At 40.1% G+C, this 27,044-nt stretch overlaps 1 protein-coding gene across 1 annotated transcript in view; it reads right to left on the bottom strand.

The window, feature by feature from the left end:
- LOC128702404 (uncharacterized) overlaps nt 1-27,044 on the bottom strand; it is a 186,661-nt gene that overhangs the window by 9,835 nt on the left and 149,782 nt on the right. Inside the window, exons 4-6 of the mRNA XM_070080128.1 lie at nt 14,857-14,963; nt 13,020-13,093; nt 4,970-5,134 (exon numbers count right to left, since the gene is read on the bottom strand). Coding sequence (XP_069936229.1) covers nt 4,970-5,134; nt 13,020-13,093; nt 14,857-14,963 — 346 coding nt within the window. The remainder of the gene's footprint in view (nt 1-4,969; nt 5,135-13,019; nt 13,094-14,856; nt 14,964-27,044) is intronic.

The following is a 27,044-nucleotide window of genomic DNA, read 5'->3' as shown; positions in this document are numbered from 1 at the left end:
GTGAAGGTGGTAATTACCATGTGTGGTGAAGGTGGTAATTACCATGTTTGGTGAAGGTGGTAATTACCATGTGTGGTGAAGGTGATAATTACCATGTGTGGTGAAGGTGGCAATTACCATGTGTGGTGAAGGTGGTAATTACCATGTGTGGTGAAGGTGGTAATTACCATGTGTGGTGAAGGTGGTAATTACCATTTGTGAAGGTGGTAATTACCATGTGTGGTGAAGGTGGTAATTACCATGTGTGGTGAAGGTGGTAATTACCATGTGTGGTGAAGGTGGTAATTACCATGTGTGAAGGTGGTAATTACCATGTGTGGTGAAGGTGGTAATTACCATGTGTGAAGGTGGTAATTACCATGTGTGGTGAAGGTGGTAATTACCATGTGTGGTGAAGGTGGTAATTACCATGTGTGGTGAAGGTGGTGATTACCATGTGTGGTGAAGTTGGTAATTACCATGTGTGGTGAAGGTGGTAATTACCATGTGTGGTGAAAGTGGGAATTACCATGTGTGGTGAAGGTGGTAATTACCATGTGTGGTGAAGGTGATAATTACCATGTGCGGTGAAGGTGATAATTACCATGTGCGGTGAAGGTGGTAATTACCATATGTGGTGAAGGTGGTAATTACCATGTGTGGTGAATGTGGTAATTACCATGTGTGGTGAAGGTGGTAATTACCATGTGTGGTGAAGGTGGTAATTACCATGTTTGGTGAAGGTGGTAATTACCATGTGTGGTGAAGGTGATAATTACCATGTGTGGGGAAGGTGGTAATTACCATGTGTGGTGAAGGTGGTAATTACCATGTGTGGTGAAGGTGGTAATTACCATGTGTGTTGAAGGTGGTAATTACCATGTGTGGAGGTGGTAATTACCATGTGTGGTGAAGGTGGTAATTACCATGTGTGGTGAAGGTGGTAATTACCATGTGTGGTGAAGGTGGTAATTACCATGTGTGAAGGTGGTAATTACCATGTGTGAAGGTGGTAATTACCATGTGTGGTGAAGGTGGTAATTACCATGTGTGGTGAAGGTGGTAATTACCATGTGTGGTGAAGGTGGTAATTACCATGTTTGGTGAAGGTGGTAATTACCATGTGTGGTGAAGGTGATAATTACCATGTGTGGTGAAGGTGGTAATTACCATGTGTGGTGAAGGTGGTAATTACCATGTGTGGTGAAGGTGGTAATTACCATGTGTGGTGAAGGTGGTAATTACCATGTGTGGTGAAGGTGGTAATTACCATGTGTGAAGGTGGTAATTACCATGTGTGGTGAAGGTGGTAATTACCATGTGTGGTGAAGGTGGTAATTACCATGTGTGGTGAAGGTGGTAATTACCATGTGTGAAGTTGGTAATTACCATGTGTGGTGAAGGTGGTAATTACCATGTGTGAAGGTGGTAATTACCATGTGTGAAGGTGGTAATTAGCATGTGTGGTGAAGGTGGTAATTACCATGTGTGGTGAAGGTGGTAATTACCATGTGTGGTGAAGGTGGTAATTACCATGTGTGGTGAAGGTGGTAATTACCATGTGTGGTGAAGGTGGTAATTGCCATGTGTGGTGAAGGTGGTAATTACCATGTGTGGTGAAGGTTGTAATTACCATGTGTGGTGAAGGTGGTAATTACCATGTGTGGTGAAGGTGGTAATTACCATGTGTGGTGAAGGTGGTAGTTACCATGTGTGGTGAAGGTGGTAATTACCATGTGTGGTGAAGGTGGGAATTACCATGTGTGGTGAAGGTGGTAATTACCATGTGTCGTGAAGGTGGTAATTATCATGTGTGGTGAAGATGGTAATTACCATGTGTGGTGAAGGTGGGAATTACCATGTGTGGTGAAGGTTGGAATAACCATGTGTGGTGAAGGTGGTAATTACCATGTGTGGTGAAGTTGGTAATTACCATGTGTGGTGAAGGTGGTAATTACCATGTGTGGTGAAAGTGGGAATTACCATGTGTGGTGAAGGTGGTAATTATCATGTGTGGTGAAGGTGATAATTACCATGTGCGGTGAAGGTGATAATTACCATGTGCGGTGAAGGCGGTAATTACCACGTGTGGTGAAGGTGGTAATTACCATGTGTGGTGAAGGTGGTAATTACCTTGTGTGGTGAAGGTGGTAATTACCATGTGTGGTGAAGGTGGTAATTACCATGTTTGGTGAAGGTGGTAATTACCATGTGTGGTGAAGGTGATAATTACCATGTGTGGTGAAGGTGGTAATTACCATGTGTGGTGAAGGTGGTAATTACCATGTGTGGTGAAGGTGGTAATTACCATGTGTGGTGAAGGTGGTAATTACCATGTGTGGTGAAGGTGGTAATTACCATGTGTGAAGGTGGTAATTACCATGTGTGGTGAAGGTGGTAATTACCATGTGTGGTGAAGGTGGTAATTACCATGTGTGGTGAAGGTGGTAATTACCATGTGTGAAGGTGGTAATTACCATGTGTGGTGAAGGTGGTAATTACCATGTGTGAAGGTGGTAATTACCATGTGTGAAGGTGGTAATTACCATGTGTGGTGAAGGTGGTAATTACCATGTGTGGTGAAGGTGGTAATTACCATGTGTGGTGAAGGTGGTAATTACCATGTGTGGTGAAGGTGGCAATTACCATGTGTGGTGAAGGTAGTAATTACCATGTGTGGTGAAGGTGGTAATTACCATGTGTGGTGAAGGTGGTAATTACCATGTGTGGCGAAGGTGGTAATTACCATGTGTGGTGAAGGTGGTAATTTCCATGTGTGGTGAAGGTGGTAATTACCATGTGTGGTGAAGGTGGTAATTACCATGTGTGGTGAAGATGGTAATTACCATGTGTGGTGAAGGTGGTAATTACCATGTGTGGTGAAGGTGGTAATTACCATGTGTGGTGTAGGTGGTAATTACCATGTGTGGTGAAGGTGGTAATTACCATGTGTGGTGAAGGTGGTAATTACCATGTGTGAAGGTGGTAATTACCATGTGTGGTGAAGGTGGTAATTACCATGTGTGAAGGTGGTAGTTACCATGTGTGAAGGTGGTAGTTACCATGTGTGAAGGTGGTAGTTACCATGTGTGAAGGTGGTAGTTACCATGTGTGAAGGTGGTAGTTACCATGTGTGAAGGTGGTAGTTACCATGTGTGGTGAAGGTGGTAATTACCATGTGTGGTGAAGGTGGGAATTATCATGTGTGGTGAAGGTGGTAATTACCATGTGTGGTGAAGGTGGTAATTACCATGTGTGGTGAAGGTGGTAATTACCATGTGTGGTGAAGGTGGTAATTACCATGTGTGGTGAAGGTCATGTGTGGTGAAGGTGGTAATTACCATGTGTGGTGAAGGTGGTAATTACCATGTGTGGTGAAGGTGGTAATTACCATGTGTGGTGAAGGTGGTAATTACCATGTTTGGTGAAGGTGGTATTTACCATGTGTGAAGGTGGTAATTACCATGTGTGGTGAAGGTGGTAATTACCATGTGTGGTGAAGGTGGTAATTACCTTGTGTGGTGAAGGTGGTAATTACCATGTGTGGTGAAGGTAGTAATTATCATGTGTGGTGAAGGTGATAATTACCATGTGTGGTGAAGGTAGTAATTATCATGTGTGGTGAAGGTGGTAGTTGCCATGTGTGGTGAAGGTAGTAATTATCATGTGTGGTGAAGGTGATAATTACCATGTGTGGTGAAGGTAGTAATTATCATGTGTGGTGAAGGTGATAATTACCATGTGTGGTGAAGGTAGTAATTATCATGTGTGGTGAAGGTGGTAATTACCATGTGTGGTGAAGGTAGTAATTATCATGTGTGGTGAAGGTGATAATTACCATGTGTGGTGAAGGTAGTAATTATCATGTGTGGTGAAGGTGGTAATTACCATGTGTGGTGAAGGTAGTAATTATCATGTAATTAGTTGCATGTGTGGTGAAGGTGTAATTATCATGTAATTACCATGTGTGGTGAAGGTAGTAATTATCATGTAATTAATTACCATGTGTGGTGAAGGTGATAATTACCATGTGTGGTGAAGGTAGTAATTATCATGTGTGGTGAAGGTGGTAATTACCATGTGTGGTGAAGGTGGTAATTATCATGTGTGGTGAAGGTGGTAGTTGCCATGTGTGGTGAAGGTGGGAATTATCAGTGTGATAGTAGAAGTAACAGTCGTAGTATTATCAGTATTATCAGTATTACTATCAGTAATAATAGAAGTAACAGTAGTAATAGTATCAGTAGTATTATCAGCAGTAATAGTAGATGATGCAGTAGTATCAGCAGTAATAGTAGTAGTAACAATAGTATTATCAGCTGAAATACTAGCAACAGTAGCAATAGTTAAATAGTATTATTTAAGAGTAACAATAGTAGTAGTTACAGTAGTATTGTCAGCAGTGATAGTAGAAGTAACAATAGTATTATCAGCAGTAATAATAGTTGCAGTAAGAATAATAATAGTAGTAGTTACAGTAGTATTATCATCAATAATAGTAACAGTAGTAATAGTTGGCATGGTATTATCTGCAGTAATAGTACAAGTAACAACAGTAGTATTTTCAGCACTTTTATCAGTAGTAATGGTAATAGTAATAACAGTAGTAGTAATAGTTGTAGTAGTAATAGTAAGATCAGCAGTAATATTCGAAGTGATAGTATTATCAGATAGTATTATCAGTATTAATAGTAACTAAATAATTAAACTTCCATCAAATAATATTTTTATGGTTCCAATAGCTATTTGATAGTTAATTTTCTATTAAAATTTCAACTAAATTTCTACTTCAGCTAATTTTTAATTACTACGTTAACTAATTAACTAATTAACTAAATCTTGTCTTAATACGCGATCAATACATCAACTTCCATCACAAATATTCTCACCAAATATTCTCACCAAATATTCTCACCAAATATTCTCACCATAAACAGCAACAATCACATTAAACAAGTTTGTGTAATGTGTCTCCTTGACCTTTACTGACCTGACAGGCGGCATCAGGGTCAGCGTATATTCCGGGTAAAAGGTCATGGCAGGTGAAGGAGGTGGTAGGGACCTGTCTCAGGGTTGGGTAGTCTTTACCAGCCACCCCGAAGATGCAGTCGGCGTCCGGGTCGTTCTCTGTAGACTCGCATTTGTAGTCGTATACCTGGTAAGTAAATAAGTAAGTTGTTTTAAGTACCGGTACACTACTACAATTATCGTATATATAACATATCGTAACTTAATCACCAGGATATCCCAGAAAAAAGTCAAAGTGAATGTCTCGATAGGAAATCAGCAGGTGAGGTAGAAAGTGTGTACATAAATACCTGTGTGTACATTTCTGTGTGTGAAAATGTTAGTACACACACGAACGTGTAAATATGAAAGCATGTTCATGTATGTATACACTTATTCTTACAAACTTGCATGTACACACACACACACACACACACACACACACACACACACACACACACACACACACACACATACACACACACACACACACACACACACACACACACACACACACACACAAGCACACACCCCCACACACACACGAGCACACATAGGAAGCAGGAACCATACATAGCTTTAAGATGAGGTATGATAAAGCTCATGGAGCAGGGAGAAAGAGGACCTTGTAGCACTCAGTGAAGAGGCGGGGCCAGAAGCTGAGTCTCGACCCCTGCAACCACAATTAAGTGAATTAGGTGGGTGAGTATATATACACATGCACACGCACACACACACAGGGGTGGAGCACCTAGAAAGGAATGAGCTTATCAGTGACAGCCAGCACAGTTTCAGGGACGGGAAATCCTGTGTCACAAACCTACTGGAGTTCTATGATAGGGTGACAGCAGTAGGCCAAGAGAGAGGTGTGGGTAGTTTGCATTTTCTTGGACTGAAAGAATGCATTTGACACAGTTCCACACAAGAGATTAGTGTGGAAGCTGGAGGACCAAGCAGGGATAACAGGGAAGGCACTACAGAGGATCAGGGAATACCTGTTAGGAAGACAATAGCGAGTCATGGTATGTTTCAAGGTGGAAATAAATGGTATAAAATACCCTGCTCGGTAACGAGCAGGGTGCCACAGGGATCAATCCTAGGACCGGTGCTGTTTCTGGTATTTGTGAACGACATGACAGAAGGAATAGATTCCGAAGTGTCCCTGTTTGCAGATGTGAAGTTGATGAGAAGAATTCAATCGGCCGACGATCAGGCAGAACTACAGAGTAATTAGACACATGTGCAACTCTTGGGTATCTTTACTGAGGAAACGTTTCGCCACACAGTGGCTTCATCAGCCCATACAAAGGAGAAACCTGAAGAGGAGGAGAATGAGGTCCCTCAACCTTGAGTCGATGTGGTCAGTCCATCAATCTTAAATAGAATACGTCATATGAGCGGAGAAGCAGCTTATAAACCGTAGGCAGGAGAGGTGCAGCAGACGTAGGTGGTGTCCCATTTGTCCAATGTGGAAGTAGGTCGTGCCCAAGGGTTAGGCAAGCGAAGAATTCCCAAGTATTAAGATCCCAAGAAGTTGCAGTGTCTGACAAGATTGTAGATGAATGGTTCAGAGAACCGACATGTTGATAAATTAGACACATGTGCAACTCTTGGGTATGAAAATTAAGACACATGTGCAACTCTTGGGTATGAAAATTAAGACACATGTGCAACATCTGGATATCTTTATTGTAGACGTTTCGCCATCCAGTTTCTTTATCAATACAGATTCTAGGACATAATTGGAAGACAGTAGAACTATATACAAAAGATGAGGTAATCAGTCCCTCAGCCTTGGAGTTAGTGTTCACAGAATCGTGGTGGAGGAGAATCTGGAGCAAAGGCAAGAAGACTGGCGGTTATATAGGCGTCAGTGGATAAGGACGGGCAGCAGACGAGGGCATAGTCACTGGTAGGCGGGATTCCCCAGTGGAAGTAGGTCCTACCCAAAGAGATGGGTTAGTTGCAGCAGCCGTGAAGAAGGTCTTGTAGATGTCCTCTGAACCAAGATTCCATGATGATGCAGTGTCTGACAAGTTGTGCAAGAAAGGTATAAAATACCGACGAAACGTCTACAATAAAGATATCCAGATGTTGCACATGTGTCTTAACCTTCATATTGTCGGTATTTTATACCTTTCTTGCACAACTCTTGGGTGTCTTTATCGAGGAAACGTTTCGCCACACAGTGGCTTCGGGAGTAGAAAGACTCTGGAAACTCATCAGAGGTAAGGTATAGTCCATGGTTAAACAAAGAGAAGTTAACAGGGAATAATTAAGCATGAAGAATTGAGACACTTATGCAACACATGGGAATCTTTATTGAAGAAACGTTTCGCCACACAGTGGCTTCATCAGTCCAATACAAAGTAGAAATGGGTAAGGAGAGTAGAAGTTTGTGAGGTAATCAGTCCTCAACCTGGAATCGATGTGTTCAGTCCATCACTCTTGTAGTGATGGACAAGAGTGATGGACTGAACACATCGATTCCAGGTTGAGGGACTGATTACCTCATACTTCTACTCTCCTTACCCATTTCTACTTTGTATTGGACTGATGAAGCCACTGTGTGGCGAAACGTTTCTTCAATAAAGATTCCCATGTGTTGCATAAGTGTCTCAATTCTTCAACTTGTCGGTTTTCAAAACCATTCATCACACACAAATAATAAAGAATGGAGAAATTGGGAGTAAAGAGAGGTTGAGACATCAGGGAGTGAAACAGAAGACTTAAGAATTAATGTGTCAAGATTCGTAAACTGAAGGAGGACGGAGAACTCATGGAAGATGCTGGAGAGATGTTATAGGAACTGAGATGAAGGTTGAAGGAAGTATTCACTGAGGAAACATGAAGACCGTCCGTAAGGATGTGTGACGGAAGAGATCAGATGAACCTAGACACCATCCAAACATCGAAAGGAAATTGTTGAAACATTTAAGAAACTGGATACCACCAAAGCTAAGATATATCTCCATGAAGGAAGATATATCTCCATGAAGGAAGATACGTCTCCATGAAGGAAGATATATCTCCATGAAGGAAGATATATCTCCGTGAAGGAAGATATATCTCCATGAAGGAAGATATATCTCCATGAAGGAAGATATATCTCCGTGAAGGAAGATATATCTCCATGAAGGAAGATATATCTCCGTGAAGGAAGATATATCTCCGTGAAGGAAGATATATCTCCATGAAGGAAGATATATCTCCATGAAGGAAGATATATCTCCATGAAGGAAGATATATCTCCATGAAGGAAGATATATCTCCATGAAGGAAGATATATCTCCATGAAGGAAGATATATCTCCATGAAGGAAGATACGTCTCCATGAAGGAAGATATATCTCCATGAAGGAAGATATATCTCCATGAAGGAAGATACGTCTCCATGAAGGAAGATATATCTCCATGAAGGAAGATATATCTCCATGAAGGAAGATATATCTCCATGAAGGAAGATATATCTCCATGAAGGAAGATATATCTCCATGAAGGAAGATACGTCTCCGTGAAGGAAGATACGTCTCCGTGAAGGAAGATACGTCTCCATGAAGGAAGATATATCTCCATGAAGGAAGATATATCTCCATGAAGGAAGATACGTCTCCGTGAAGGAAGATACGTCTCCATGAAGGAAGATACGTCTCCGTGAAGGAAGATACGTCTCCGTGAGTATTGAAGGAAGGAGGCAGAGAAAAAGAAATCCTATTACAGTTATAAAAGAAATCACTGAAAAACTGCCAACGTTGTCCTGATTTACAAGTAGCAAGATAGAGGAGAAGTTCGTCCTTAAGGACCAGCATTACTCACATGTATATTCAGCAAAGTGCTGCTAAAACATAAGCGGACAAAAAAAAAAAAATAGGATGGATCTGAAATAGAGGAATGTCGCTGAAGGGAAAAAATGGTGAAGATCTGCCTTACGGACTCGATGGAATTCTATTAATGAATATTGGAAATTAAGCAGAGACAAAAATGCGTCTACTGCATATACTTCAACTGCAGTTGATGCAGTACCGGAGATTGTTACACAAATAGAAAGAGCAGGGAAGGGTGCTTAAAAAATACTTTAATACATCAATGAATACCTAACATATTGATGACGGAGTAGCAGTATAGGAGACAACATCAAAATAAGTGTTAATAATCAGCTGGATCTCTCAAGAGTCAAAACTAAAATCTTTTACTTAATAAATATAAATAATCACATGGGGAGATAATTTATTAAGTACCACCGTTTTCTGATGATGAAAAATTAGTGTCAGATATGACAACAATGGTGATGGCAGACAAGCAACACAACTTTAACAAACAACAATAGTGATGGCAGACAAGCAACACAACTTTAACAAACAACAATGGTGATGGCAGACAAGCAACACAACTTTAACAAACAACAATGGTGATGGCAGACAAGCAACACAACTTCAACAAACAACAATGGTGATGGCAGACAAGCAACACAACTTCAACAGACAACAATGGTGATGGTAGACAAGCAACACAACTTTAACAAACAACAATGGTGATGGCAGACAAGCAACACAACTTTAACAAACAACAATGGTGATGGCAGACAAGCAACGCAACTTTAACAAACAACAATGGTGATGGCAGACAAGCAACACAACTTTAACAAACAACAATGGTGATGGCAGACAAGCAACACAACTTTAACAAACAACAATGGTGATGGCAGACAAGCAACACAACTTCAACAAACAACAATGGTGATGGCAGACAAGCAACACAACTTCAACAGACAACAATGGTGATGGTAGACAAGCAACACAACTTTAACAAACAACAATGGTGATGGCAGACAAGCAACACAACTTCAACAAACAACAATGGTGATGGCAGACAAGCAACACAACTTCAACAAACAACAATGGTGATGACAGACAAGCAACACAACTTTAACAAACAACAATGGTGATGGCAGACAAGCAACACAACTTCAACAAACAACAATGGTGATGACAGACAAGCAACACAACTTTAACAAACAACAATGGTGATGGCAGACAAGCAACACAACTTCAACAAACAACAATGGTGATGGTAGACAAGCAACACAACTTTAACAAACAACAATGGTGATGGCAGACAAGCAACACAACTTCAACAAACAACAATGGTGATGGCAGACAAGCAACACAACTTCAACAAACAACAATGGTGATGGCAGACAAGCAACACAACTTTAACAAACAACAATGGTGATGGCAGACAAGCAACACAACTTTAACAAACAACAATGGTGATGGCAGACAAGCAACACAACTTTAACAAACAACAATGGTGATGGCAGACAAGCAACACAACTTTAACAAACAACAATGGTGATGGCAGACAAGCAACACAACTTCAACAAACAACAATGGTGATGACAGACAAGCAACACAACTTTAACAAACAACAATGGTGATGACAGACAAGCCACACAACTTCAACAAACAACAATGGTGATGGCAGACAAGCCACACAACTTCAACAAACAACAATGGTGATGGCAGACAAGCCACACAACTTCAACAAACAACAATGGTGATGGCAGACAAGCCACACAACTTCAACAAACAACAATGGTGATGGCAGACAAGCAACACAACTTCAACAAACAACAATGGTGATGGCAGACAAGCAACACAACTTCAACAAAGAACAATGGTGATGGCAGACAAGCCACACAACTTCAACAAACAACAATGGTGATGGCAGACAAGCCACACAACTTCAACAAACAACAATGGTGATGGCAGACAAGCCACACAACTTCAACAAACAACAATGGTGATGGCAGACAAGCCACACAACTTCAACAAACAACAATGGTGATGGCAGACAAGCAACACAACTTCAACAAACAACAATGGTGATGGCAGACAAGCAACACAACTTCAACAAACAACAATGGTGATGGCAGACAAGCCACACAACTTCAACAAACAACAATGGTGATGGCAGACAAGCAACACAACTTTAACAAACAACAATGGTGATGGCAGACAAGCAACACAACTTTAACAAACAACAATGGTGATGGCAGACAAGCAACACAACTTCAACAAACAACAATGGTGATGGCAGACAAGCAACACAACTTTAACAAACAACAATGGTGATGGCAGAGAAGCCACACAACTTCAACAAACAACAATGGTGATGGCAGACAAGCAACACAACTTTAACAAACAACAATGGTGATGGCAGACAAGCCACACAACTTTAACAAACAACAATGGTGATGGCAGACAAGCCACACAACTTTAACAAACAACAATGGTGATGGCAGACAAGAAACACAACTTCAACAAACAACAATGGTGATGGCAGACAAGCCACACAACTTTAACAAACAACAATGGTGATGGCAGACAAGCAACACAACTTCAACAAACAACAATGGTGATGGCAGACAAGGAACACAACTTTAACAAACAACAATGGTGATGGCAGACAAGCCACACAACTTCAACAAACAACAATGGTGATGGCAGACAAGCAACACAACTTCAACAAACAACAATGGTGATGGCAGACAAGCAACACAACTTCAACAAACAACAATGGTGATGGCAGACAAGCAACACAACTTCAACAAACAACAATGGTGATGGCAGACAAGCAACACAACTTCAACAAACAACAATGGTGATAGCAGACAAGCCACACAACTTCAACAAACAACAATGGTGATGGCAGACAAGCAACACAACTTCAACAAACAACAATGGTGATGGCAGACAAGCAACACAACTTCAACAAACAACAATGGTGATGGCAGACAAGCAACACAACTTTAACAAACAACAATGGTGATGGCAGACAAGCAACACAACTTCAACAAACAACAATGGTGATGGCAGACAAGCAACACAACTTCAACAAACAACAATGGTGATGGCAGACAAGCAACACAACTTCAACAAACAACAATGGTGATGGCAGACAAGCAACACAACTTCAACAAACAACAATGATGATGGCAGACAAGCAACACAACTTCAACAAACAACAATGGTGATGGCAGACAAGCAACACAACTTCAACAAACAACAATGATGATGGCAGACAAGCAACACAACTTTAACAAACAACAATGGTGATGGCAGACAAGCAACACAACTTCAACAAACAACAATGGTGATGGCAGACAAGGAACACAACTTTAACAAACAACAATGGTGATGGCAGACAAGCCACACAACTTCAACAAACAACAATGGTGATGGCAGACAAGCAACACAACTTCAACAAACAACAATGGTGATGGCAGACAAGCAACACAACTTCAACAAACAACAATGGTGATGGCAGACAAGCAACACAACTTCAACAAACAACAATGGTGATGGCAGACAAGCAACACAACTTCAACAAACAACAATGGTGATAGCAGACAAGCCACACAACTTCAACAAACAACAATGGTGATGGCAGACAAGCAACACAACTTCAACAAACAACAATGGTGATGGCAGACAAGCAACGCAACTTCAACAAACAACAATGGTGATGGCAGACAAGCAACACAACTTTAACAAACAACAATGGTGATGGCAGACAAGCAACACAACTTCAACAAACAACAATGGTGATGGCAGACAAGCAACACAACTTCAACAAACAACAATGGTGATGGCAGACAAGCAACACAACTTCAACAAACAACAATGGTGATGGCAGACAAGCAACACAACTTCAACAAACAACAATGATGATGGCAGACAAGCAACACAACTTCAACAAACAACAATGGTGATGGCAGACAAGCAACACAACTTCAACAAACAACAATGATGATGGCAGACAAGCAACACAACTTCAACAAACAACAATGATGATGGCAGACAAGCAACACAACTTCAACAAACAACAATGATGATGGCAGACAAGCAACACAACTTCAACAAACTGCACAAGAGTTTAAGTAACTCTTATATTTTAACGCAGTATTTCCAGACATCTACAAGATAATTTATATCGGAAAGTGAGAAGGAAAGAGAGATAAAGTTGTTGTACTGGAAGTTGTTGTACTGGAAGTTGTTGTACTGGAAGTTGTTGTACTGGAAGTTGTTGTACTGGAAGTTGTTGTACTGGAAGGGAATCAAAATATCTGAGTTAAAAATGATATATTACATATTTCAGTAATAAATCAAGTGACTCCAAACTGCAAGTGAAACCTCTACATGTGATGTAACCTTTGTACATCACTAGAGTGAAACCTCTACATGTGATGTAACCTTTGTACATCACTAGAGTGAAACCTCTACATGTGATGTAACCTTTGTACATCACTAGAGTGAAACCTGTACATGTGATGTAACCTTTGTACATCACTAGAGTGAAACCTCTACATGTGATGTAACCTTTGTACATCACTAGAGTGAAACCTCTACATGTGATGTAACCTTTGTACATCACTAGAGTGAAACCTGTACATGTGATGTAACCTTTGTACATCACTAGAGTGAAACCTGTACATGTGATGTAACCTTTGTACATCACTAGAGTGAAACCTGTACATGTGATGTAACCTTTGTACATCACTAGAGTGAAACCTCTACATGTGATGTAACCTTTGTACATCATTAGAGTGAAACCTGTACATGTGATGTAACCTTTGTACATCACTAGAGAGAATCCTCTACATGTGATGTAACCTTTGTACATCACTAGAGTGAAACCTGTACATGTGATGTAACCTTTGTACATCACTAGAGTGAAACCTCTACATGTGATGTAACCTTTGTACATCACTAGAGTGAAACCTGTACATGTGATGTAACCTTTGTACATCACTAGAGTGAAACCTCTACATGTGATGTAACCTTTGTACATCACTAGAGTGAAACCTCTACATGTGATGTAACCTTTGTACATCACTAGAGTGAAACCTCTACATGTGATGTAACCTTTGTACATCACTAGAGTGAAACCTCTACATGTGATGTAACCTTTGTACATCACTAGAGTGAAACCTCTACATGTGATGTAACCTTTGTACATCACTAGAGAGAAACCTCTACATGTGATGTAACCTTTGTACATCACTAGAGAGAAACCTCTACATGTGATGTAACCTTTGTACATCACTAGAGTGAAACCTCTACATGTGATGTAACCTTTGTACATCACTAGAGTGAAACCTCTACATGTGATGTAACCTTTGTACATCACTAGAGTGAAACCTCTACATGTGATGTAACCTTTGTACATCACTAGAGTGAAACCTCTACATGTGATGTAACCTTTGTACATCACTAGAGAGAAACCTCTACATGTGATGTAACCTTTGTACATCACTAGAGAGAAACCTCTACATGTGATGTAACCTTTGTACATCACTAGAGAGAAACCTCTACATGTGATGTAACCTTTGTACATCACTAGAGAGAAACCTCTACATGTGATGTAACCTTTGTACATCACTAGAGAGAAACCTCTACATGTGATGTAACCTTTGTACATCACTAGAGAGAAACCTCTACATGTGATGTAACCTTTGTACATCACTAGAGAGAAACCTCTACATGTGATGTAACCTTTCTACATCGCTAGAGTGAAACCTCTACATGTGATGTAACCTTTGTACATCACTAGAGTGAAACCTCTACATGTGGTGTAATATTTGCCGTACCATATAAGCCAGACCGGAGACTTGGGCCTAAAAAGCAAGGAAGTTTTCTGCTGAATTAACAAGAGTAAAAAAAAAAATCCCATAAATCTGCAAAAATCAATTAGAACATGAAGAAGAAAATTTAGTTGATTTGTAGTAATAAATAAATGTATACTGACCTATGACATATATAGCAGAATTTAATTAAAAATAAATAAGAGATAATTGTAGTAGACTGACCTGTGGCGGAGCCTCTGGGGAATACTGTGCTGTGGCAGTGTTGGAGATTGTCGCCATCATCAGAGTTACTGCCGTCACCGTCACCAACACAACGCCTCTCCAACCCACTGTTCAGAAAAGTAGCTTCGTTAACTTATATATGTTGCATTGAATTGTATTTTATTGTGTTTGAGCCTGTACTTACCTTTTTGTGGTTGCAGGGGTCGATTCATAGCTCCTGGTCCCGCCTCTTCACTGATTGCTACTGGGTCCTCTCTCTTCCTGCTCCATGAGCTTTATCATACCTCGTCTTAAAACTATGTATGGTTCCCCCCTCCACTACGTCACTTTCTAGGCTATTCCACTGCCTGACTACTGTGTGACCGAAGAAATACTTCCTAACATCCCTCTGACTCATCTGAATCTTCAACTTCCAATTGTGGTCCCTTGTTACTGTGTCCCATCTCTGGAACATCCTGTCTTTGTCCACCTTGTCAATTCCTTTCAGTATTTTGTATGTCGTTGTCATGTTCCCCCTATCTCTCCTTTCCTCCAGTGTCGTCAGGTAGATTTCCTTTAACCTCTAATAGTAGGACATACCCCTTAGCTCTGGGACTAGTCTTGTTGCAAACCTTTGCACTTTCTCTAGTTTCTTTACGTGCTTGGCTAGGTGTGGGTTCCAAACTGGTGCCGCATACTCCAATATGGGCCTAACGTACACGGTGTACAGGGTCCTGAACGATTCCTTATTAAGATGTTGGAATGCTGTTCTGAGGTTTGCTAGGCGCCCATATGCTCCAGCAGTTATTTGGTTGATTTGTGCCTCAGGAGATGTGCCTGGTGTTATACTCACCCCAAGATCTTTTTCCTGGAGTGAGGTTTGTAGTCTCTGACCCCCTAGACTGTACTCCGTCTGCGGTCTTCTTTGCCCTTCCCCAATCTTCATTACTTAGCACTTGGTGGAGTTGAACTCCAGGAGCCAGTTGCTGGACCAGGTCTGCAGTCTGTCCAGATCCCTTTGTAGTTCTGTCTGGTCTTCGATCGAATTAATTCTTCTCATCAACTTCACGTCATCTGCAAACAGGGACACTTCTGAGTCTATTCCTTCCGTCATGTCGTTCACAAATACCAGAAACAGCACTGGTCCTAGGACTGACCCCTGTGGGACCTCGCTGGTCACAGGCGCCCACTCTGAAACCTCGCCACGTACCATGACTCGCTGCTGTCTTCCTGTGTGTGTGTGTACTCACCTAGTTGAGGTTGCGGGGGTCGAGTCCGAGCTCCTGGCGTGTGTGTGTGTGTGTGTGTGTGTGTGTGTGTGTGTGTGTGTGTGTGTGTGTGTGTGTGTGTGTGTGTGTGTGTGTGTGTGTGTGTGTGTGTGCGTGCGTGCGTGTATTCACCTAGTTGTACTCACCTAGTTGTGGTTGCAGGGGTTGAGGCATAGCTCGTGGCCCAGCCTCTTCACTGCCCACTACTGGGTCACTCTCCTTGCACCATGAGCTATATTCTACCTCTGCTTAAAGCTATAAATGGATCCTGCCTCTACTACATCGCTTCCCAAACTATTCCACTCCTAGACTGAAGAAATACTTCCTAACATCCCTGTGATCCATCTGAGTCTTCGACTTCCAACTGTGACCCCTTGTTGCTGTGTCCCATCTCTGGAACATCCTGTCTCCAACTTGTCAATTCCTCTGAGTATTTTGTATGTCGTTATCATATTCCCCCTGTCTCTCCTGTCCTGCAGTGTCGTCAGGTCGATTTCCCTTAACCTCTCCTCGTAGGACATGACCCTTAGCTCCGGGACTAATCTTGTTGCGAACCTTCGCACTTTCTCGAATTTCCTTATATGCTTGGCTAGGTGTGGGTTCCAAACTGGTGCTGCATACTCCAATATAGGCCTGATATACCAGGTGTACAGGATTCAGAACGATTCCTTAATGAGATGTCGGAATGCTGTTCTTAGGTTTGCTAGGCACCCATATGCTGCAGCAGTTATTTGGTTGATGTGCGCTTCAGGAGATGTGCCTGGTGTTATACTCACCCCAAGATCCTCTTCCTTGAGTGAGGTTTGTAGTCTCTGGCTCCCTAGACTGCACTCAATCTGCAGTCTACTTTGCCCTTCCCCAATCTTCATGACTTTGCACTTGGTGGAGTTGAACTCCATGAGCCAGTTTCTGGACCAGGTCTGCAGCCTGTCCAGATCCCTTTGTAGTTCTGCCTGGTCCTCGTCCGATTGAATTCTTCTCATGAACTTCACATGATCTGCAAACAGGGGCACTTCTGAGTCTATTCCTTCTGTCATGTTGTTCACGTATACCAGAAACAGAACCGGTCCTAGGACTGATCCCTGTGAAACCTCTCTCGTCACAGGCGCCCACTCTGACACCTCTTCACGTACCGTGACTCGCTGATGTTTTCCCGACAAGTATTCCCTGATCCATTGAAGTGCCTTCCCTGTTGGTCCTCCAGCTTTTGCACTAATCTCTTGTGAGGAACTGTGTCAAACGCCTTCTTACATTTCAAGAAAACGCAGTCTACCCACCCCTTTCTCTTTTGTCTTATTGCTGTCACCCTATCATAGAACTCCAGTAGGTTTGTGACACAGGATTTCCCGTCCATGAAACCGTACTGGTTGTTGTTGATAAGCTCATTTCTTTCTCGGTGTTCCACCACTCTTCTCCTGATACTCTTCTCCATGACTTTGCATACTATACACGTCAGTGACACTGTGCTTCATGTGACTACATGTGACTCATGGGACTACATTTGCTGTGTGTGTGTATGCGTGTGTGTGTACTCACCTACTTGTACTCACCTATTTGTGGTTGCAGGGGTCGATTCATTGCTCCTGGTCTCGCATCTTCACTGACAGCTACTAGGTCCTCTCATCCCTGCTCCATGAGCTTTATCATACCTCGTCTTAAAACTATGTATGGTTCCTGCCTCCACTTCGTCGCTTGCCAGACTATTCCATTTCCTGACAATTCAGTGACTAAAGAAATACTTCCTAGCATCCCTGTGACTCATGTGACTCTTCAATTTCCAATTGTGACCCCCAGTGTCTGTGTCCCATCTCTGGAACATCCTATCTATGTCCACCTTGTCGATTCCTCGCAGTATTTTGTATGTTGTTATCATGTCTCCCCTGACCTTCCTGTCCTCCAGTGTCGTCAGGCTGATTTCCCTTAACCTTTTTTCGTAGGACATTCCCCTTAGCTCTGGAACTAGTCTTGTTGCAAACCTTTACACTTTCTCTAATTTCTTAACTTGCTTTACCAGTGTGGGTTCCAACTGGTGCTGCATAACCCAGTATGCAGCAAGACTCTGTACACGGTGTACAGAGTCTTGAACGATTCCCCACTGACGAATCGGAACGCTATCCTTAGGTTTGCCAGGCGCCCGTATGCTGCAGCAGTTATCTGGTTGATGTGCGCCTCAGGAGATATGCTCGGTGTTATGCTCACCCCAAGAATATAAAAACACTAGACTCCTTAAACATAAAAACAGTTTATAACATCGCAAAATTATCAGCATACTTTTTTTTGTTCATACTTTTTTAAGTAACAATTGTCTAAAAAAAACAATTTGATTCATAAATAAAAAAAAAACTGACTTCGATCAAATCACTAAAAAAAAAAAATAATAACACTGGCGCCCAAAATCGATACAAAAATACTACAAATTAAGATACAAAATTTTGAGTTTGAAGCCTCTCAGAACAGGCATTCTCTAGTTACTTTATTGAAAACTATTAAACTTAACAGAACGAAATTTTGAAAGCACAAAGTGAACTCCAAGAATCCTTTAAATAAATCTTTGGAACGGTAGAAGTTTGAAGGTGATCAGGAAAGTAGTGAAATGATTCACTTATTTACAGTTTCCACAAAATTTTAAATTTAAACTAACAGACAATAGTTCTTATTGTGCGCGTTATTCTTCAGTAATTATTTAAAGTCAGTATCACTATTTATTCAATAAAACTTAGAAATTAGCACATATGGCACCCAATAATGTGCACGAAGCATATTCTTCATAACACAACACCAGTGCTGACAATATAGAGATGATCTGAAGGAACATGATCCAATTATGTTAGGGTTTCCAATGCAAGAAACCTAACTGCAAGAAGCCCCTCGCATGCGTCTTCAGCATTCTGTGCAGAGGAAGCATGACACAGCGGTCATACCACAGTCACTAAAAACAACAGGCAGCCCCATTCCACAAAGGTGACAGTAAAGCAATTCCAAAGAATCAGAGACCATTAGCACTAACGTTCTCATTCTACGTCTTACGAAAGAATGTAGGTTAAGGGATTTCAGTCTTTGTTCGTATGGAAGATTTCTTATGTGGTAGCGGAGTGGGAATGGAAATTTGAGAATGTGGAACATCACTGATTATTAGAAGTGCTCTATCACTGTATTTTTAACTGGGGAAGAAGTCTCATAAATTTTGCAAAACATATCCGGATTATAGGAAATCCAACTATTACGTAATTTAGGTTCTTGAAGACGGTTATATAATGGAAAAAAAATTGGAAACTAGCTTTTGTAGATTTGTGTTTGCCTCAATACTGCCTGCCAGCCACAAGGTGACGTGTGATCACTTGACTCCTCAGCTTCCTGAAAGTCGTAAATATCTTTCTCTTAATAGTACCTCTATTAAGATAGAGAACTTCTAGTACTCAGTGATGTTCCGCATTCTCAAATTTCCATCCCACTCCACTTTACACTCACATGGAAGCGTTAGTACCACTATACTCTCATACATTCCCCTCTTTGTTTACATGGATAACGTTCTTTATCTCCACAGACTCCTCAGTGCACCACTCACCTTTTTTTTTTCCTCAGTTCTATGATTTACCTCATCTTTCATAGACTCATCTGTTTACAAGTCCACTCCCAAATACATGTATCTGAATACATTCACTTCCTCCATACTCTCTCCCTCCAATCTGATATCCAATCATTTATTACCTATTTTTTTAGTTATCTAGTTATCCTCATCCCTTGCTCTATGTTCACTTTTAATTTCCTTTGTTTACATACCCATCCAAACTCGTTCACCAACCTCAGCAACTTCTCTTCAGTCTCCCAACAACAGTGTCGTCACAAAAACAATTGTGACAACTCCTGGAGATTTTTTTATATAATTTTCCTGTAATTAGTGTGTAAGAGCTGACCATAATGATAGTGGCTCTCTTTGAACTACAACTCATTATTGTAACTACAGAATCTCAATGTAAACTTGCAAAGAAATAAAAAATTATATTGTAATGTATTGTAGTGTTTATGTGACTTTTAGAAAATGTCAAGTCACAGAAGAACCAACATTCTGGGGTGGCTTCCAAAAATGGCGTAAAGTGTACATTGGTTTTGATGAGTATTACATAGAAAATCGTGTTTTATCGGGTTCAATAGGGAAATTATCGGCCAAATCTTCTAATGAAGTGAAGAACTAATGTGTAATATATCTGGAAAGGTCCAGATCTGTGAAATAACTGTCAGACTGGTGCTGATTATAAAAACCGAGACGTCGTTGTCTGATATGAATTGCCCACCACATGTATAATCTAATAACGTACGCCTTCTAATGTATTAATTTTCACTACAGGTAGGTAGCTTTTATTGGCCTTTATTAATTACCTGCCTAAAGGAAGGCGTTAAGGCCCAGGGAATAGTTGGGTGTCTTTCAAACTTTTGTACACTTAAAATCAGTATTAATTTTTTGTAATATAATAGTATATATAATCAATGTAAACCGTGGACCAATAAATTATTTAGACTTGTCAAGTCACTTAAAATTTTTCATACAATCCACAACCTAATATGCCAGTTTTACTTGCTTATTTTTTTCTAGTAATTATTCAGGAACAGTTTGTTCCTAATTTAAAGTCCAGCTGTGTGAATTTGGAGAGCTGAGGTGGGCATCGAAGGAGTGACAGTGATGTGACCCATTGTTGCTAAAGTCCGACCTGTGTCTGAGGTACAACTACAACAGTAAATGTAATCTGTCTTAGATGTACCAAAGTTATTTTTTTTATTAACGCATCGGCTGTCTCCCACCAAGGTAGAGTGGCCTGAAAAAGAAAAGTTTTCATCATTCACTCCATCATTGTCTTACCAGAGGCACATTCACACTACAGTTATAAAACTGCAACATTAACACCCGCCCTTCAGAGTGCAGACACTGTACTTCCCATCTCCAGGACTCAAGTCCGGCCTGCCAGTTTCCTTGAATCTCTTCATAAATGTTACCTTGCTCACACTCCAACAGCACGTCAAGTCCTTAAAGCCATTTGTTTCCATTCGCTCCTATCTAACGTGCTCACACATGCTTGCTGGAAGTCCAAGCCCCTCGAAAACAAAACCTCCTTTACACCCCTCCCTCCAACCTTTCCAAGACCGACCCCTACCAGAGTTCTCCCCAATTATAAGTGTGAAATCTTAATTCAGGATTGAACCTGTAAACTTCACTCACATAATTTCTCACTACTCCCACTTTGTGTTAGATTCTTTATCTCTTAATCTCACACCTCTTACCAGATAATCGTTATTGTATACAGTTAATATAACATATATGTTATGTGTTTTCTATCATATAAGACGCATTCATTAAGAATATCCCACCATGTAATATGTCTATGTTTTCAGATATGTCTGTTACAAAACAAATCTTGCAGAAGCAATTATGTCTGTTGCATGGAAGACATATTTTACTTTAGTGAAGAAAAGTATTAGCTAGAGAGATAACGTAAATAGCAGTAACTCATGACTGTCTCAGAGATACTGATATTAACAAATATTATATATATATTTATATTACTGAATAATTAAATAATGTTGAAATTTTAACTAAATGATTCCATTGTTATCATATAAGCGCGAGAGAGAAGAAAATGATTATAAATTAAAGGAGAAGGTAGTTAGGGTAAGATATAAACAACAGTTGGGAGAAAGATGGACTAGTGAAAGTATGAGTAATGAGGAGGTTAAAGAGATTTAAGAATGCAGTGTTCGAGTGTGCAGCAGAGGTTAGTGTATCTAGGAGGGTGGGTGAGGAAGGGAAGAGGAGCAAGTATTGGAATGATGAGGAAAACAAAGAGGCAAGGATCAGAAAGTTAGCATATGAGAGGTTTTTATAAAGTAGAAGTGATATAAGGAGGGTGAAATATATGGAGAGCCAAAGAATTGGTAAGGAGTGAATAAGGAGAGTAATGGCGAGTGGGCGAGGTTATATCAACAAATTTTGCTAGGAAATTAATAGGTTACAAAAGCCAAGGAATGGAATGGATTTAAGAGTTAAAATAAAAGAGGGGAGTTATTAGATGGGGTGTTGGAGGTAATGGGAAAACGGAGGTAACATTACGAGGACCTATTAAATATTGAGTAAGAGAGGTATTGATTTTATGCAATGGGAGGGGAACTATAACATCCTTTAAGAGTGAGGAAAACCCAGATGTGAGTGTTGGGGAGGAGAGTTAGACAGTGAGTAAAATGAGAGTGCGATAAAGCAGCTGGGATTGTTGGGATCAAGACATAAATGTTAAAAGCAGGTGGTGATGTTGCTTTAGAGTGCTTGGTGCATTTGCTTAATAAATGTACTAAAGGGGAGAAGGTACTTGGGGACTGGCAAGGGGATACAAGTGAAATAACCATTGGAAAATAAACCTCTTGAGTATACCAGGTAAAGTATTTAGTAGAGTTATTATTGAACAAAAAATATGGTAAGAGAGAGAAGGATCGCATTTAAACAAGGTTTCAGGAAGGTTAGGGAATGTGTAGAGCAAATATTTATATTGAAGCATGCAAGTGAGCAGCATTTAGGCGAAGGTAAGAAAGTTTTCGTTGAATTTATGAATTTAGAAAAGGCATTTGGTAGGGTTTAGGTAGAAGGTTGGCAAACAGCACCTACCCAGGGAGGTACTACTGTCCTGCCTAATGTGTGAAATGGAAACCTGTAAGTGTTTTACATAAACACACACAATAACAGGTACATCTTGTTACTTCTACTTACACTTATGTCACACTGCACATTCAAGAACACGTATATGTATACACGCCCATCTGAGTTTCCTTTTTTCTTAATAGTTCTTTTCTCAATTTCTTTCAATTCCACTGAGAAGTAGAAAAGTTTTTTCTCCGTAAGTCATGCGTGTCGCAAAAGGCGGCTAAAATGCCGAAAGCAATGGGCTAGTAACCCCATCTCCTTTATAAATTGCTAAATCTAAAAAAAATAGAAAAACTTCAATTTTTCTTTTTTAGGTCACCCTGTCTCGGTGGAAGACGACCAATGAGTGCACTGACACAAAAAAATGTGATAGCATCGATACAAAAGTAAAAATGTCGAGATGTTGCAAGTGTATGAAATAGGTGGCAGGTTACTTAACGCAGTTAAGAGTTTCTATGGTTGCGAGGCTTGGGTTATGGTATATAGATGAGAGGGAGATTATTTTCCAGTAAAAAAAGGCCTTAGAAAGGGATGTGTAATATCATTATTGTTACTTAACATATCTATAGATGGCACTGTAAGAGAAGTGAATGCTCGGGTGTAGGGTGGAAGTGTGGGATTAAAAGATAAGCGGGAGTTATTATAGTTGCTTTTTGCCGATGATACTGAACTTTTGAGAGATTCAGAAGAGAAGTTGCAAAGGCAGGTGGACGATTTTGGGAGGGTAAGGAAAATATAGAAATTAAAAGTGAACTTTGGAAAGAGGAAGATAAGCGTAACAACACAAAAATAGGTAATGAAAGACTTTATATCAGATTGGAGGGAGGAAGTATGGAAGAGGTGAATGTGATCAGTTGTTTGGAAGTGGTCTTGTCAGTATAAAGGTGTAAGGTAAACCACTGATCTGACGGGAGGGACACGGGAAAGAATTGCATTAAGGTATCTGAGATATATACTTGGAGGGAGTTCCAGGTTTATGCCCCGCATATACCCCCGCATCCCGGTCCACAACCAGGCCTTGCGGTCGATTAAGGACTGATCAACCAGGCTCTAACTGCCGGTCGCACGCAAACTCGCACAAACCACAGCTTGGCTGGTCAGTTACTGACTTTAAGTGTCTGTTCAGCTCCATCTGGAAAACAGCCGGGGGTCTATTGATAATTCCTCTTATGTATGCTGGGAGGCAGTAGAACAGTCTTGAGCCCCTGAAACTTATTAGAATTCCTGCTTCTCGTTGGTGGGATGTTGCACCGCCTTCCGAATAGTTTGCTTTCAAATTGAGTGATTTCCTAAACCCTCTAGGATTTTCCTGGTGTACGTTATGATGTATCTTTCTTGCCTGCGTTGCTAGGAGTACAGGCCAAGGAAGTTTAGCCGTTTCCAGTAATTGAGGAGCTTTATTGCACTGATACTTGCAGTGAAAGTTATCTGTATATACTCCAGGTCTGCAATTTCGCCTGCCATGAAAGGAACCATTAGTGTATAGCAGTTCTCAAACCTGGAGAGAACAAGTGATTTGAAGAGAACCATCATAGGCTTGGTATCGCTAGTATTGAAGATTTTCATTATCCATCCTATCATTTTCATAGAGAATATGGTAGAGGCATTGTTGTGATCCCGGAAAGTGAGATTCTCTGACATTATCACTCCCAGGTCTGGAGATAAAGAACCTTATCCAAAGAGGTAAAACGGGGAATGTAAGAGAGTATAGGAGTGACAACACTGTTAGATGAGTGCGATTCATGGTTTTTAAGTGAGGAGGAGACTGGATGAGTGCTGTCATGTCTGAACGCAATGTGTAGTGTGGATATTATTCAGAAATTTAGCAGTTCGAAGATTAGGAGAAGCTTTGGGGTTACTAAAAGAATTGTCTAGAGGGATGAGAAAGGATTGTTGAGGTGATTTTGAACATTTAGAGAGGATGGAGAATAAGTGAATGACTTGGAGGGTGTATACACCTGTAATGGAGAGGAGAGGAAAGGAAAGTCTTTGAAAAAAGTTGGATGGATGGGATAAAGATTATGTATGAAAGAGGCTTTGACTTCCAACAGGCTTGTGTGAGCATGTTAAGTTGAAATGAGCGGAGACAAAAGGTTTTTAAGATTGCCTTGCTGTTGGCATTGGATCATAATAACATTTATGAAGTTATTCAGGCAACCGATTAGCTGGACTAGAGTCCAGGAGGTGCGAAGTACAGTGTCTGCACTCTGAAGGAAGAGCTGGAATGTTACTATCTGGAGAGGCATCTGGAGAGACATCTGGAGAGACATCTGGAGAGACATCTGGAGAGGCATCTGAGCTCTAATGTCTACTTGCCTCTGGCAAGACGGTGATGGACTGACAACGAAAGTGTGTTTTTCTTTTTCGGGTCACGTGACCTCCGTGGGAGAGAGCCGCTGTATTAAAAATAAACAACTAAAATTAATAAATGAATATATATAAGTAAAGTAGATGTTAAAATGACTTATTAAATATAATGTTAATTTAAAAAATATCTATATAATTACTTAGAGAAATATTATGAGGAGATTCACAAGGCAATTACTGCCTCGTTAATATATACCACTAACACCTGACTAAGGTAACATAATTACTGCCTCGTTAATATATACCACTAACACCTGACTAAGGTAACATAATTACTGCCTCGTTAATATATACCACTAACACCTGATTAAGGTAACATAATTACTGCCTCGTTAATATATACCACTAACACCTGACTAAGGTAACATAATTACTGCCTCGTTAATATATACCACTAACACCTGACTAAGGTAACATAATTACTGCCTCGTTAATATATACCACTAACACCTGATTAAGGTAACATAATTACTGCCTCGTTAATATATACCACTAACACCTGACTAAGGTAACATAATTACTGCCTCGTTAATATATACCACTAACACCTGACTAAGGTAACATAATTACTGCCTCGTTAATATATACCACTAACACCAGACTAAGGTAACATAATTACTGCCTCATTAATATATACCACTAACACCTGACTAAGGTAACATAATTACTGCCTCGTTAATATATACCACTAACACCTGACTAAGGTAACATAATTACTGCCTCATTAATATATACAACTAACACCTGACTAAGGTAACATAATTACTGCCTCATTAATATATACCACTAACACCTGACTAAGGTAACATAATTACTGCCTCGTTAATATATACCACTAACACCTGACTAAGGTAACATAATTACTGCCTCATTAATATATACCAATAACACCTGACTAAGGTAACATAATTACTGCCTCATTAATATATACCACTAACACCTGACTAAGGTAACATAATTACTGCCTCATTAATATATACCACTAACACCTGACTAAGGTAACATAATTACTGCCTCATTAATATATACCACTAACACCTGACTAAGGTAACATAATTACTGCCTCATTAATATATACCATTAACACCTGACTAAGGTAACATAATTACTGCCTCGTTAATATATACCACTAACACCTGACTAAGGTAACATAATTACTGCCTCATTAATATATACCAATAACACTTGACTAAGGTAACATAATTACTGCCTCATTAATATATACCACTAACACCTGACTAAGGTAACATAATTACTGCCTCGTTAATATATACCACTAACACCAGACTAAGGTAACATAATTACTGCCTCATTAATATATACCACTAACACCTGACTAAGGTAACATAATTACTGCCTCATTAATATATACCACTAACACCTGACTAAGGTAACATAATTACTGCCTCATTAATATATACCACTAACACCTGACTAAGCCAACATAATTACTGCCTCGTTAATATATACCAGTAACACCTGACTAAGGTAACATAATTACTGCCTCATTAATATATACCACTAACACCTGACTAAGGTAACATAATTACTGCCTCATTAATATATACCACTAACACCTGACTAAGGTAACATAATTACTGCCTCATTAATATATACCACTAACACCTGACTAAGGTAACATAATTACTGCCTCATTAATATATACTACTAACACCTGACTAAGGTAACATATTACTGCCTCATTAATATATAAAAATAACACCTGACTAAGGTAACATAATTACTGCCTCGTTAATATATACCACTAACACCAGACTAAGGTAACATAATTACTGCCTCATTAATATATACCACTAACACCTGACTAAGGTAACATAATTACTGCCTCATTAATATATACCACTAACACCTGACTTAGCCAACATAATTAC

The sequence above is a fragment of the Cherax quadricarinatus genome, unplaced genomic scaffold, assembly GCF_038502225.1.
Source record: "Cherax quadricarinatus isolate ZL_2023a unplaced genomic scaffold, ASM3850222v1 Contig158, whole genome shotgun sequence".
In the NCBI taxonomy this organism is placed as follows: domain Eukaryota; kingdom Metazoa; phylum Arthropoda; class Malacostraca; order Decapoda; family Parastacidae; genus Cherax; species Cherax quadricarinatus.
The sequence above is the reverse complement of the archived record's forward strand: the minus strand, read 5'-3'. Positions and strand labels throughout refer to the sequence as shown.